General features: G+C 37.3%; 1 protein-coding gene across 12 annotated transcripts in view; it reads right to left on the bottom strand.

The window, feature by feature from the left end:
• Positions 1 to 8,132, bottom strand: part of TRDN (triadin) — a 224,831-nt gene extending 216,699 nt beyond the window's left edge. For 11 of the 12 annotated variants that reach the window (XM_084203676.1, XM_084203675.1, XM_084203683.1 and 8 more), the window contains exon 1: positions 576 to 1,008. In XM_084203676.1, coding sequence (XP_084059802.1) covers positions 576 to 597 — 22 coding nt within the window. In that variant the 5' untranslated portion in view covers positions 598 to 1,008. Of the gene's footprint in view, positions 1 to 575; positions 1,009 to 7,998 lie in introns of those variants that run through there. The other variant, XM_084203680.1, reaches the window with a different exon arrangement.
• Between the last annotated feature and the right edge of the window lie 7,133 nt (positions 8,133 to 15,265).

Raw genomic sequence — 15,265 nt, forward strand, 5'->3', positions numbered from 1 at the left:
CTGACATCTGGCATATTTATTTCAGCACAATTTCCACTGACTCCCTTAGAAGTCTACCTAAATAAGGATAGCAGAGGGTTTTTTTACCTTTTACCCTTCAGTAACTTCATGTACGCTTCAAAAATACTCTGTACTCCCTATGGAAAAATCAGGGCAAACAAATTAAGCTGTTCTGACTCTGGTAAATCTCTGATTATAAGAGACTACCAAAGCTTTTTTCTGAGCAAAGGCTTGAGACAAGAACCCTGAACTTCAGACATTCCCTGTTTGTATCCCTCTAATGGAGCTGCCTAAATAATGGTGTTCTGCAAATGAAACTAAGGTTATTTTTAGAGGTGTGCAGAGAACTTACTTCAGTAACTGGTAAAAACTCAGGCTACAAGAGTGAAAAAGTAAGAGAGAGAAGAAAAAACAGGAAAGAAAAATAGAAAGGAATGCAGAAAACAAAATTACATGATCCTGGAGTGAAAACATTATTTGCTAAGAACAACAAATCATTTTGACAGGCCAGTTCACTTATACTGTTAAAGAACATATCATTTTTGGTTAATTATATTTGAAAAGAGTTACTGTACCTTCTGCTGTTATCTCGGCCATGATGATGGTAAGAGATACTCTGTTTAAAAGGTCAAGATTTACTGTGGCAGCTCAGATAGTACTTCTGGCTTGCTGACTCTCGCAGGACTTGCAGAATGAGAAGGAGGAAGGTCCTCTGCTTTTTCTAATTGTGTTCCTTCTTCTTTTATGCTCCCTGAAATGTCTGTTACCTCTGCAGACCTGGCCTCCCAAGGTCTTCCAGAAGCAACACTTAAAGCTCAGTCTAAAGTATCAGCTTCTAACAAAAATAGCCATGCCTCAGAGTGAACCTTCAGCACGTTTTTCTAATACTCTCAGAACCATGCACACCAGAAATAAAATGCAAAAAAATCACAGCTCTAAACAGGACAGGAATGCATGGAGAGGCAACAAAAATCAAAAGAACTGGGAAAGAACTGTTCAACGCTCCTACAGCCTTGCTAGCATAATTGCAGTTCTTTGGGGGGTATGTCAGGAAACATGAAATATAGAGTTCAAAGTAACCTTATCCATCCCAGTACAACTTTATTCTTAGCACACTCAGTGCTTAGCACATTCTTCCTGGCCTTATATGGCTTAGGGAGGGTCCTATGAAGCTCACCGCTGACTAGGGGGAGGGTAAATTTAGGTGATTTTCTCCACTTAGTTGCAGTTCAGAACCAATTAAGACACCAATTTGAACCAATAATATTGGCTTAGATTTTTTTTTTTTTTTGGTCCTTTTCTGATTTGCTGTAATTATCACATATATCTGTGAAGTTCATCTAAGTATTACAGAACACTGTTAAAAATTTTAATAATAATATTTTATATAGTCTAGATACATGAAGGCAATATGCAAAAATATTAAGGAGACCACTTTTGTTTTTCTGGGACTGATTCGTGGAAATATTTAAGTAGCTCAAAAATCCTTGAATTTTTAAAAAGATTTTATAAAACTGAAAACTAGTAGACTCTTAAAAGCATTTAAAGTAAAATACTAGCAATTCAAATAAGAATAATTATTTTAAAACCTGAGCAAACTTTTCCTTGCACTACTTGCAATTCTACAGCTGTAGAATTATGTATGTATGTGGTCAATAGGTTGAAAATGAAATTAGCAGAAAAGTGCCCTCAAGCCAGCATACCTTTACATAAATGTCATCGTCACACGAAACCAGAAACCATCTTAAACAGCTCTTGCTAGGGAACCTATAGTCACCTTGTCTCTGCTACATGAGTTGGCATTTACACTTCTCATCTTCCCCCCGGGAGATATAAGCACCTGGCTCTGTGGCAAAGTGTGGAGGATCTATTTATCCAATGCACAAGATGCAGAAGCAAAGGTTCATTGGACAGCAAAATCACCACCAGGTTTTTCCTCTTCCCTCTAGTCTTAACACATTTCATACCTGCCACCTATCTGAAAATGGTGGCTTTTTCTAGCCCAAGCCTGTTCTTCAGTAGATCCTCCTTACTAAGGCTGATAAAGACATTTTATGTAAAACCTTATTTCTTCAAAAATGCTCCTTCATGAGTACCAAAATGGTCCGAGGAGTCACATTCATGGATCAACAAAACAGCTGCCCATAAAATGTCAGTGGTTAGTAAAAGATGAAGGTGTGATAGTAAGGCAAATGCCTTGTTCTTCTTAATTATATCTCTTCTGTTGAAGCAGTTCCATTTTATATGAATAGTTAAATTATTTTGGGTCACCTATGTTTTGACAGCTTTACTACTTGCTTAAGATGTGAAATAGATCATCTGAATACCTGAATCACAGAGCTAATCAATCCTGGGAAGTCAGGATTTTTTTCACTTGTATTCCTATTCAAATTCAATAAAATAATAAAGTCTTCATTTCGGAGCGTGGGGAGAGAGATAAATGGGGGAAAATTCATGTCTGAATCTTTTCTTGTTTTATGTGGCGAGATCCTGAGATTTTGGACTGTACTCAGACATAGGTGTTTGTATAACTGACTATATGTGCATGATTGCCTGTCCATCACCACTTTACATTGCAGGTCCTACCACCTGCCCTCCTTCCCCCAAGCCTTACTCCCTTGTTACTATTAATGCATACCTCAATCATGGGCTGTCTTTCTGAAATCAAAATATAAGAGTAGCAGAAGTGAGATAATCCCATTTGAAACCAATTTTCCACAACATCAGCCCAGTGGCCGGAAAGAGAAGTGGTTGGTACCCTCTGCATCCCTTGTATGCACAAAATATTCACTCTGGGAAGCAGGCTAAAGATGACATATGCACCAATATCTTACATATATGTATGTATATCTTACACATACATATGTGTATGTATACTTATATACACATAAAGTGTGGCTTCAGGCAAATGTATTGGAAGTTACACAGTTGCTCCTTTTAAGGAGGACAAAGTCAAGGGATCTGGGTGTCATATTTACTGGAGATAGTCACAGCCTTCATGAAAATACACAGAATAAAATAAAACAAGTTATGTGTATGTGCATACATGTTCAATCTGAAAAACAAACACTGCCATCTGGAAATTATAAAGAATATCACATTTATTCTTTAGAAGTCTAAGCAACAGAAAATCTGAAATTTTTTTTTTAGGGCAAGTAGAAGTTGTTCCAAAGTCAAAAGTTTCGCTCCTGATTCAGTTTAGGAGTTTCTTTTAAACTAATCTATGAAACTCACAGTATGCAGAAACTGCAAAATTTATGCGAATCTTCATGCAACAAAGTAAACATATTTTCCTGACCTAGTTTATATGTTAAAAATTTCATTTTAGTGGGAACCTTTTCCGCCTAACCGGACCAGAAATATACTTCTGTAAGATGTCCTTTCTTTCTCCTTGCTCCTCAAACAACATGGAAAATGAAAAATCTAAAACTACTTTGGCTCTTGCAAGTGATATGTAAACCTGACACACACAAGTTTCCCATAATTTCTTCTGATTATGCTTGGGCACAATGAGAAAATGCTCTTTCCTCAAGTTAGTAATAAATATTCTGCTCCTGCTCACAGGGGTTACATGGTAAATGAACTGTCCTGGGATCAGTTCTCACGTTCAGTGGTGGGAAGGGAGGGAGGGAAGTGTAGAAACAGCTACACCCTCACACCAGATTCCTCAGATACACAAGTCTATGTTAGACAAAATAAAATGCCAGTTCTCTTTTCTCTATAGTTGCCTGGATAAGGAAAAAAGTGACAATACTAGGAAGAGGGGAGAAAGCTGCTACAAATGTCTGCATGTAGCCACATGCCTTGATCTCAGAGAATGCATATTTCACTTAGAACCCTAACTGATGGAACAAAGTAAAGCAATTATTTGAGCATTTTTTTTAGGAAGAGGCCAGAGGTTTACTATTTGTCAGATTCTAATGAAAACTGCTGCTTCTTAGTGAAAAGTTTGGTTGTTCATATAAACAAAGTAGGAATGGACAAATACTTTATGAGCTCATTTTTCTGTTGTCTTGATGATATTATTAAAAGGGAATTAGCAGAGACAACAGTTCACATGAAATTATGAACTAAATTGATGAGAGACTGATACTGATATAAGAAAGTGTTGGAGGCATTGAGTATAACAGTCATTCAACAAGAAAATGCAGGACAATATTTGAGTTGTCTGCTAACATGTTACTGATGGATTCTCAGACTTCAGTCCTACTGAGAATCAAACTATTCCTAAGAAAAGAGTTTTGTAGCCCAGTGCATGCTCAGCAGCACAGCTGGGTCAAGGAAAGGAAACTTAACTTCAACTCTGATGCACCCAATGATATCCTCAGATCACGTGGGAGGATGTTGTTATCAGAAACACCCAGCAATCAACTGATAAGAACTAAATATAGGTTGAAAGTATAATGCCAAGGAGAGAGTGATTGGTAGTGAATCTAGTGAGTAACAGAGACATGTGCAGAAGCAAATATAGGATTAGAGTGATGTCTGCCAACTGAACTTAGATGTGCATATGAAGCTGGTTTCCCATGAAACAGACTCTTTTTATGCTTTATTTTTGTTTAGGAATGCTGTTACTTCTAGAGGAGATTTTCATTCAGCCCCACTATTAATATTGCATTTTCCAGTATGAATAAGAACACACATTCTGGTGCTTTTGAAGTCTTGATCAGTCAAAGACGTAGCTATGACTTACTATGGACCCTTAGAAAACTCTCAATTGCAAGATTTTTTGAATCAGCATAGCAAAAATATAGGCATATTCTGGATATTCTGAAGCACACACAAAATGCAAAACAAAGCAAGACCTTGGTATCACATCTGATCTAGGTTAAATCTTGGCACATATATGTTTGTCTCATAAATCAGTTTGCACCATTTTTCAGAGAATTTTTCAGAGAATTGCATACATAGTACCTTTAAACAAGTTTTTATTTAATATGTAGGAGACAGTAGGTTGAACTCCACAGTAGATCTGTCCTACATTTAATGTGAACTACTGATGGACAGATAAGGAGCTCTGTCCCTGTAGGCTGACTGGTCTGAATGCAAATCAGCCTCTGCCTGGGGACAGCTGACAAGCACACTGGGGTCACATCACCTTGGCACTCTGAGCTCATTAAAGGACACTTCCAAACCTATATGATAGAAACACAGCAGGTACAAAAGAAAATATCTATGACACTGACTATTCTGCTTTACTATGGATGATACCACTCTTGGTCATTGTACTGCAAAACTGCTGAAGTAGCTTCAGTCGAGGTGTGTGAATAATGAACATTTTCTAACATCCAAGAAGGCCAACTGATTATAAAACTACTTCCAGAAAACAAGAACACCCTACTTAGTCTTCTTGTAAACTGGCCAAGTAGGCAGTCTATGGCAGGAAATCAGACTAAAGCAGCCCCCTAGCTTAAGAGATCTGCATGTTTTCAGTGTTGTCTGCTTTACTGTAAAAATTAAATTATATTACTATATAATAAAAATATATTATATTATATTATATTATATTATATTATATTACATTACATTACATTACATTACATTACATTACATTACATTACATTACATTACATTACATTATATTATATTATATTATATTATATTATATTATATTATATTATATTATATTACATTATATTACATTATATTACATTATATTACATTATATTACATTATATTACATTATATTACTATAAGCTAGGTTCAGGGAGGGTATTTATTGCAGCATGTCAAGGTAGACTGCATTTGGATGACCTTTAGCAGCTCTGTACAACACACTTTTCCTTTTCCTTTGATTATTGCTATTCTTAATGAGTATTGTTTTATCAGCACCTGTGTGGCTTTACTTTCACATCTAGAAAATTACTCAGAAGCTGTTTCACAGACAAGTTCTATGACACTGAAAAAGGAATATCTGTAGCTGACCAGTTTTAAGAAACAATGACAAAAAGTACACTATAACAATCTTTTTCTTCAGGACAATCTCTATCCAAGCTTGACCACGGACAGAACATAGAAAGTTGCCAAATGATTATTAGAGATGGGGACTGGCTCTGACACTGTGTGAATTTCCCCTGTCAAATACTGGTTGAGAGCTGTTCAAATATACCAAAGTATTTGGTGTTAGGTCAAAAATGTCCTTGCAAAGCCAGGCGACTTCTGTTCCCATGACTTCCCTTGCGAACAGGAATTTTCTGAAAAAATTCACTGACTTTGAAAAAATTATTTGAAACCAAGTTTTTATGTTGAAAGAACAAGACTCAGAAATATATTACACAGAAATACCTAGACAGAGAGCAAAATTGCTCCTGAACTTCAAATTTCAAACCCAGCTCCAAATTTCTAGTAATACATTTTAAATTTTCTTCACATCTTAGACTTATTAAATGTTTCAAAAGAAATCTGCATTTATTGGTTTGTTTTTTTCCAGATATGACCATAGTCAAGCATGTTGCCAAAAACAGATGGAGAGAAAGAAAATTTTGAGCAAAAGTCTGATGTGAAAAGACCAAGACAAATAAATGTTTTCATGCCAAGTACTTGAGGAAAAAAACATGGAGCAAAACTAAGTATCAAATATCTTCAGTGATGTGAACCCTTTTGGGGATGTTTTAAACTATCTGCTCAGGCTGACCTTCACAACCAAGGGGAAATCTCATCTTCCTTTCCTTTTAAAAGCTTACTCTTCTGCTTGATATGGAACATTATGTACCACATGTTCTTAGACATAGGCTAGACTGAACCTCCCCTAGACACATTGCCAAAGTATTTACCTTGTAAATAAACCCAGTCAAAGTGTCAGGAGGTCCATCTGGATTTTGGCACTTTCATACTTTGAGAGCTGACACTCAGTACCTAGGCACAGTGAATTAAAAGCCATTTTCAAGCATTTTTTATCCTGGACATTTCTGTGTGCAATACAGCTGCAGGTCGAAGAGGAGTTTTGCCAAGAGTTTGTATCTCCTGTGTTTTGTGTTGGTTTGGGTTTTTTTGAACATAGGGTTTTTCTGCTATTCCCAGGCCCCTGTTTGCCCAGGGACATCAGAACCTGCTTGAGTTATGCGTTTCCAGAGGTGCAATAGATATCAACTCCTGTTAGTGGATAAATAATTTTCTAATTAAATAAAAATCCTGCAGATGATTAACTCTCTATGTGCCAGTCACCCATCCAGCAGTACAGAAACATATGATGCAAAATGCTGAAGAAATTGAATCTGCTATTTGTCACAAATATACAGAGAGACAGGTTGAGAACAAAGGAGAAAAATGTAAAGCACACAAAGTATTTCAGCAATTATCATCTCTAAGACAGAAATTACATGAACGAAACCAGATTTATAAAAAACTTTGTTTCTACAGCAGCCATAATTTTTCTTTGTGCTTCCTCTTTCTTTCTCCTACATTCTAGTCACAGTCATGGAGAGATCAAAGCTGGAATTGCAGATGAAGAACCCACTTTATTATTATTACTATTATTATTATTATTATTATCATCATCACTATTTAAAAAGAAAATCTAATCTGGGAGCTTTTTCATTAGGCAATTTAGCTTCTTTACAGAGTAGAAGTAGAGACATGAATTAGTAAATTCAACCTTGTCAGTGCTGACAGCTGTGACTGCAATGAAAAAAGTATGTCTAAAAATTAAAGGATCTTTTAAAAGGAAATATAATTTTGAGCGTTGATGTCTTTACAACTCAGCAGAGCACATATATATTAAATTTCCTTCAATAATACACCACCATTTGTCATTGTCAATCCATTTAGATTCCTGTTCTCCAACGCATGTCCATAGTCAACTTCCTAAGGCAAACCAAAAAGATTTCTCTGCAAAGCATTTACTTAAAAGAATTGCTAGGTCTTTTTTTCTCCTCTCCAGACACCCTGAAAGAGCAGAACACAAACAGACCAAATGTAGAGAACCACAATGATCCTTAAAGCACAACTACACCATTTCTTTTTCCAAATCCCCAGCTTAAATGAAAATAAAAGTATTACCCCAGAGGCACAAAGCAGAAGCTCCTCAGCTGCGTCCCCAGAGCTCAGAAGGCCAGGCAAGGGCATTGGGGACTTTGGGAGGCTCCCGGATGCATTCCCAGGGCCGGAGGGAAGCGTGCAGCGCTGGTACAGCTGGCACCGAGCGCGGCTGCCAAGGAGCTGTCGGCAGGTGCTCCCTGCGGGGCCAGGGGCCGGCAGCCAGAGCCGGCAGGGCAGCACGGCCAGCTCTTGTGCAACCCCGAAACAATCCGGACCGGGACGCAAATATCCTCTGGAGGATCTGGCCTCTGCTATAAGGGTTTGTGCTTGAGATCATTTTGTGGGTCTTGGAGGTAATTATAACTGTACTTGTGATTTCTTAAATTTATAGGCAGTCTGTGAAGTGGACATTTGACTATAAAATCCTATTTTATGTGCCTTGTACCTTAAAAATTTTTCTCTCTGGTCACCCCTGCCTGTCCAGCTTTCCTCAGCTAACTGGAGAGTTCATGATTTTGTGCAAGTTTATGCCAGGAGAAAGGTTTTGTGAAGGAAAGGTAGCCTGAATATTCTCATTCACCTAACAATGTTGCCTTATGATGAACAAGGGAAAAACGTGTTTCTTGTCACAGATGTACAGACAATTGGGAAAGGGGTTTTAGTTTTGTTGAATTGTGATTTTGTGCATTTTTTTCCTTAAAAGAGGGAAAGCAGCAAGGCTTATAGTCAATCTCTGAAGAAGGCAGATATAACAATACTTCTATTTTCCACATTTTCAGAGTAACAACAAAAAAACGTTATTTGTTCTGCAAACAAGAAGCAGAGCATGACAGCTGAATGGGGCAAACCTTTGGTTTAGCTCCAGAAATAGAAAAGACCACACAATAGCAGATACACAAATGCAGGACTGAAAGTACAATCCACCAGAACATGCATTTTGCACAATCAACCAGAACATACACTTTTCACACATCACCAGACTTGAGCTAATGTTCAAAATCATGTTTGTGACCCATATACAGCAAAGAGATGTCTGACAGAAATGTGGGTGTTACACAGCCCTGGGAAGGTCATACAGAGGCAGAAGACTGCAAGAAATGAGTGGTTCATGCCACAAGAAGACCAATGGTCCCCTGAATTGACAAACCTGCTCTGTAAATAATGCCATCCCATTTCCTCTACAGCATTTGTCAAACTAGTCCTTCTTACCCCCATTCTCTCCACCAGAAAATTTTGGTTTTAGTTAAAACCCCCCAAATTTTCATTTGTCACAGTAGTGCCCTGACAGCAACAGGTAAACACTTCTGGCAGACTGAATCCTAATGGTCTTTTTTAACCACTCGGAGTAATATCTCAGTTTTCCACTCCATACTAACACCAGCGGACTGTAACAGAAATTTACTCTTGCTCTTTTCCTCCTAAAAGACTGGCATCAGTGCATAACAGAAAGACAAAAAATCCTCTTTTGTATTGTCTGCATATGCAATGTCTATCAACCCTTTTATTGGAGTCAAAAAGTGTGGAGAATCAGGCACTTAAAGCTGGTGGTTCTGAAGTAAATTCATGACTTGGATGGTCTGGGTGTTTTTTGAGGGGTTAATTTAAACACATCTGTTACTCATAAGTACAAGGCAGTTGAAGTATACTAATATTCTGCTGAATTATTAAAAGATATGACTAATGCTTCGTGTACTATAGGACTGTTATCTGCAAAAATAACATCTGTGTCAGTCATTGCTGAGGGGTTAGGATTTCGTCACTGGCATTTATCAGTGTTTCTGAGTCCTTAGTGCGAAGGATTTTGCCAGGTTACCAGCTCTCCTGCACCTTCAGGTGTAAAACCCAACCTACAGACTCTTCCACATTGCCTGTTTTAATCAGGAATTAATAAGAGTAAAATTTGGAGTCCCCTTCCCAAGCAAAATCTCATAAACTTTCTGATAAACCAAAGACTGTGGTGTAGATATGTTAGAAAGTTTGGTGTAATATAAGCATTCTTTCAAGAAATTAGAAAATTATTCCACACATTGTTTTTTCCTGAGTCTGGGAAAAGAGCAATATTATCTAATGAAATAGCTCAGGGGACTGAACTGAATATAATCTACTAACTAAAAAAGACTTCTCACAGTCCTGTGGCAGTGACATTGTGTCCTCATATGTATAAAACTTTTCTTCACCAGAAATCAACCATCACTGAGAAGAATAAAAAACAAGCACAACATCTAATTTATGGTACAACATACCTTTTCCCCCTGGTATATCTCTGATATCAGATGAAGAATGAAGAATGTTTGGCTGTGCAAGTTATTGCTGATAATCATCTGGAAGAAGCTTTCTGTTAGTTGTTGATGGTGCATTGCAGTAGAAGTTCTGTCACCAAAGAACCTCTTTCTCACCCAACTTGATCAACTAAAGCCAATTTTCAGTGTTTTCAAAGATCTCAGCTAAAGCAAGTGAGAACTGTGAGAATTTTCAAAACCAAAATGTTGATTATGTACTTTATTGCTTGTGTATTTGCATTGCATCTGCAATCAATAATTGTAAACATAAGTATTTAATTGAAAATATGTATATGCCATGATTATACTGAAAGATAATTTTATTGAGTTATTGAAAGTTGTGCAGTCACTTGATCATTTGTCCTTCATCAAATGCACAACATAGCAGGGAATTTGAGTCAGATAATGGAAAGAATGTGTGAATGAATAAGTGAATGAATGAATGGATGGTAGCCACACATTTTATTCCTTTATTTTTTGCTATTTTCAATGTAAGAGGGCATATAATATCAGTTACATTTCTTTACAAACCTTGTGGTCCGCTTTTATTTGTTTAATTATAAAATAATCTTGTCGTACACTCCACAGAACTGAAACCTTATTTCCATAACTGAAAGTATTAAGATATTGTCTCTCAGACTTAAGTTTAATTTTGTAAACTTTTCTAGTTTGCTTTGTTCTCCTTTGGAGTACTACAGATACACTGTACAAAATCCAGTTGTTCGTGATTTGAGTGTTATCTAGTAGCCTCACACAAATGGTAACAGCCTACCTCACCATAGTCACAAATTCTGTAAATCCCAGGACAAAACAATGGAGAATTCTGTGACTCAAAGCCTTCCATCAGTGGTCCAGATGTAAAGCTATAGAGAGCCCCGACTCGGACAGTAGCAGTGTTGTGGCACCTGTGCTTAAGTAGGCTTGAAAGCAAAGTTCTACTGCTATAGCACCGGCTGTGGGAGTCACAGAGAATGGTTATCTTGCTTTTTAGGTTGTGCTACCCTTCACCAGAGGAGGTATTAGACATAAGACATAAGAATGCCTTTGGGAAGCTAAAAAGATGTGGGTACATCAAATAGTTTGCAAGCTAAACATTCTAATCCAGGTGCGTACCGATGCCCTGGTCATGAGAACTCTTTTCTGACAGATTTTCAGATTGGGCAGCAATTTATGTCCACAACTCTAAAGAAGAGGTCAAGAGCCTCGCTTGAATGTGTCTCTCTTAGTTGCTACAATTTCTGTGTTTCCATTAACATTATTTCAGTTGTGCCACAGGCAAATAAATTGAAACATTAAGATGTGAAATCTAAATGATTACTCAACCAATTTATGCAAGAATCTGGAACCCAGTGTAACAATTTTACACCTGTGATTGCTTCTTGTGTCTGTTGCTCAACATCAAAATAGTATAGGGAGTATTCATCTGTCACTATTAAAAAAGAAATAAATCAGAACTGTTAAAACGTACACTCAGCATGAGAATTTTAAATACTTTGACACATTTTTGTGAAAAAAACCCCACACTTAGATGCTATTTTTCAAATAATTAACTTTATTAATTCGTCACTAAAAAGATTATTTGCATAATTTTTAGGATATATAATTAACACAGTGATTTGTATGAACACTTTAGTTTTGAAAGGGTATTAAAAGGTTCTCCTTTCAAATCAAGCTTCTTTTTTACAGTCACAACCAATAGGGCAAAATTAAATACATGTGCCTTGCTCTTTATACTGTTCATACTTATGTTACACAGAGAATAAGAGTGTATTTTGAGGCTGTTTAGAAGGAACCGCTTGTGAGAGAAATACTGTGCCTCAGCCTTCTGACAGCCACACAATGTAATGTCATTGAGGTGGAGGAATTCCAGTGGCAATTGAAATTTTACTCATTGTTACAGCAGATAATGGCTTCTCATACCTTATGACTTCAGAGACAATTCCAGCATTTTGTCCCAGCTAAATTCAGAAAAAAAGAACCAGACTTGGCTGCGTGAAAAAGTATGTTTAGAAAGCATGAATGCCAAAATTCAAAATCAAAAGAACATTATATACCAGTATTTGCAAGATAAGGGTGGCAGAAGTATTATTCTCTTATCCTTCCTGGCTTGAAAATAGAAAAAATAAGCAGAATTTGAAGTTTTCTGTGTTCTGCACACATCCCCTTTAAGATAATATAGGGTTGGAGCCCTGGAGATCTCAATGAGCCAAAGCAAGCTTGTAACAAAAAAAATCTCATTTTTTTGATTATTGGATCTTTGGTTGCTGTGCAATTAATACACTAATTTTGCAGAGAGAGAAAATTCTGAAGAATCTCCTAACATAAAAGAGAACACAGCACAGTATAAAAGCATACTGTCTGGTCATACCTGCCAATGAAATACCAAAAAACCCAGAAATAAAAAAAAATTATACTTGATTTGAGCAGACTTGTGTTTTTCTTCTGCTGTTAGAAAAAGCATTCTTCAGCCAAAATGTCAGCTCATTGGTCAGACTGTATCAACGTACTGCAGCTATTTTACATATCAAGATCTATTTTACATTCCCTTCCTGGCAAATTTTAAAACCATCACCATGTTTTGGAGAGTCAGAAACTCTACTATCACTGCACTTGATGACTTTTCAGCTGAAAGCTTGGCTTTTTATTGCAAAACCAGGTGCACACATACTCGATTGTAAAAAATTCCTTTAAAATTATTTATAAAATGACAACCTCTTTTCTCTTTCATTTCCCTCTGCAAAACTTTGCATTCACAAATTGGATCTTTTGTCTTCCAGATTTTTCAGACATTTCCTGAATCTTTGGAATGTCAGATTGATTCTGTTGCTGAGTTTGAGGTGAAGTTAGGCGCTTTTTGATAGCCTTGTTTCACTGTTCTACCTCAAAGTCCTTATTAAAGACAGCTTAAATTTGTCATTTGATCCTTCAACTTTAGAGATCTTCTGCTGCAAAAGAGGCACTGGAACTAAATATTCCCCTGGTATTTTTCACACATCTCCCGTCCTCTGGCAGTTTGCATCCACTGCAAGGACGCACAGTCATTCTGCCCTGCAGACCTGCTCCGTCTGTTCCCACCAGGTTTTGGCCCTACTCACCTTGGAGCACCAGTCCCACCCATGACAATCCAAACCAGTGAACACTATGAGTGAGACTGCTGTCATTTGGAGCCCCATTGCTCCAGTGGAAGCTCTCTACCACCCCAACAATTCTTTTCCTTAGCTCTATGGAACTGAGGTGGGTACATGGGCTGATGAATAGCAATGGATCCCTTTGTGTTGCAAGGATCATCAGAAACAAGCTGCACAATTGCCATGTTGGAGTTGCTCAGACTGGAGATGATCAGCACAGCACAAAATATCTCCAAGTCTATCCGTAGTTAGACTAAGCTGATTTTTCTTGGAGCAGAAGAAATAAATTATCTTAATGCAGTTCACTAAGTGTCTATCACCAAAAATCCTGCTGTAGAGATTGGCCAGACAAAGGCAGAACTAGCCACAGACCTTTTGTTCCCTTGTGACTCTCCTGGTGCTGTTTCTAACCACATGGAGCCACACCTGTCTCTTTAGGTAGGGTTTTTTTATTACCTTAATACACTGCATCAGGGAACTCAGAAGCAGCTACTGACAAATAGCTTCCCTCTGGATGCACCCAGCACCAAGCAGGGAGCTGGCAGCTCCCCCTTTATGTTTATAGTGATCTCACATAGCACCAACAGCTTCTTTGGTGACTGCACTATCTCCAGTACCTGTTGCAGATGTAAGGCTGAATATAAGCCCCAGCCAAAATCAAAACCCACTAAGTACCTGTTTCCTCGATTTCAAGGTTTGTCCCATTTTGAAAAACAAAATTATGGTGCTGATAATCACATCCATCCTTTGAGACCTTCACTGTCTTGGCACACCTGCCTGCTTCCAGCTGACTTGACAGCTTTCCTCATTTATGTGGCAGTTGCATCAGTGTTTCTACTCTTTCCATTTTAGGGATTCAGCTCACTCATCTCAGTTCTCCCTGCCAAATCTCCTTAAAGATCAAAATTCAGGTTCAAGACATAGACATCTCTGTATTTCAAATTTGAGCCTTAAGTGGAGACTAAAGAATAAATAAAGGACAAAGCCAATGGTTAAAATTTACTGAAGAAGGAAAGATTAATTATTCTGAACAAAGTATTGGACTACTGATAGTCAGTGGTGGGTAGTAGCAAAACATTCCACGGAAAAGCTTTATTATATAACACCTCTAATTGAATGTACAAAGCTAAGCTGGTTTTCCATTGCAATGACTTAAATACAGTCTAGTTACAAAAAAAAAAAAATAGTGCATATCTGGACCAAAGGGACCTGTGAAACCACTTCTAAGTAGTACAAGCTCTCACTCTAGAGGAGCTGAAATGTATCAGGTTTTAACTCTATTGTGAATGAGCAATGATATTAGTTTACCCATGTCACTCTTCATTGCAGTGTAACAGTGGTTTGGAAAGAGAGAAAAAAGTTTTCATGAGAATTGTGTTAAATAGAAATATTCCCTTCAAAAGTAGTCCTGTGATTTTTTTCCTTCATTTAAGCCTTCTCTCAAGACTCCAGACTGTTACATGTAGTTTGCAGTTTACCGCTGACTGAAATTATCCTTGTGGCTCTATTGAGCATATTGAAGGTGCCTCTAATATTGACAGGGTTCCTTTTTTAGGTTTATTAATTATTTTGGCAGTTTAGCTATTACTGAAATCACTGAAGATTTCAACTTGACATGCATTTCTTTGCACCAAGATATAATGAGCTCAGGAATCAATTTAGTTCTGCAGTATTTCTTCCTAAAGTAAAAGTATGTAATCTCTGAATCTCTGTCTCTCTCTCTCTCTCCCCCTTTCTCTCTTTGCTTTAAATATGGAAGGACCACTTGGCTGACAACTGTCTTGGGGTTTCTGCAAACTGAATAAAAATTATTCTACTAATTTTCACTGACTAAAAACTTAATTATAAGATTCTCCTCCTATCTGCTATTGACATTTATAT

The sequence above is a fragment of the Fringilla coelebs genome (genome assembly GCF_963513975.1).
Source record: "Fringilla coelebs genome assembly, chromosome: 3".
Lineage (NCBI taxonomy): Eukaryota > Metazoa > Chordata > Aves > Passeriformes > Fringillidae > Fringilla > Fringilla coelebs.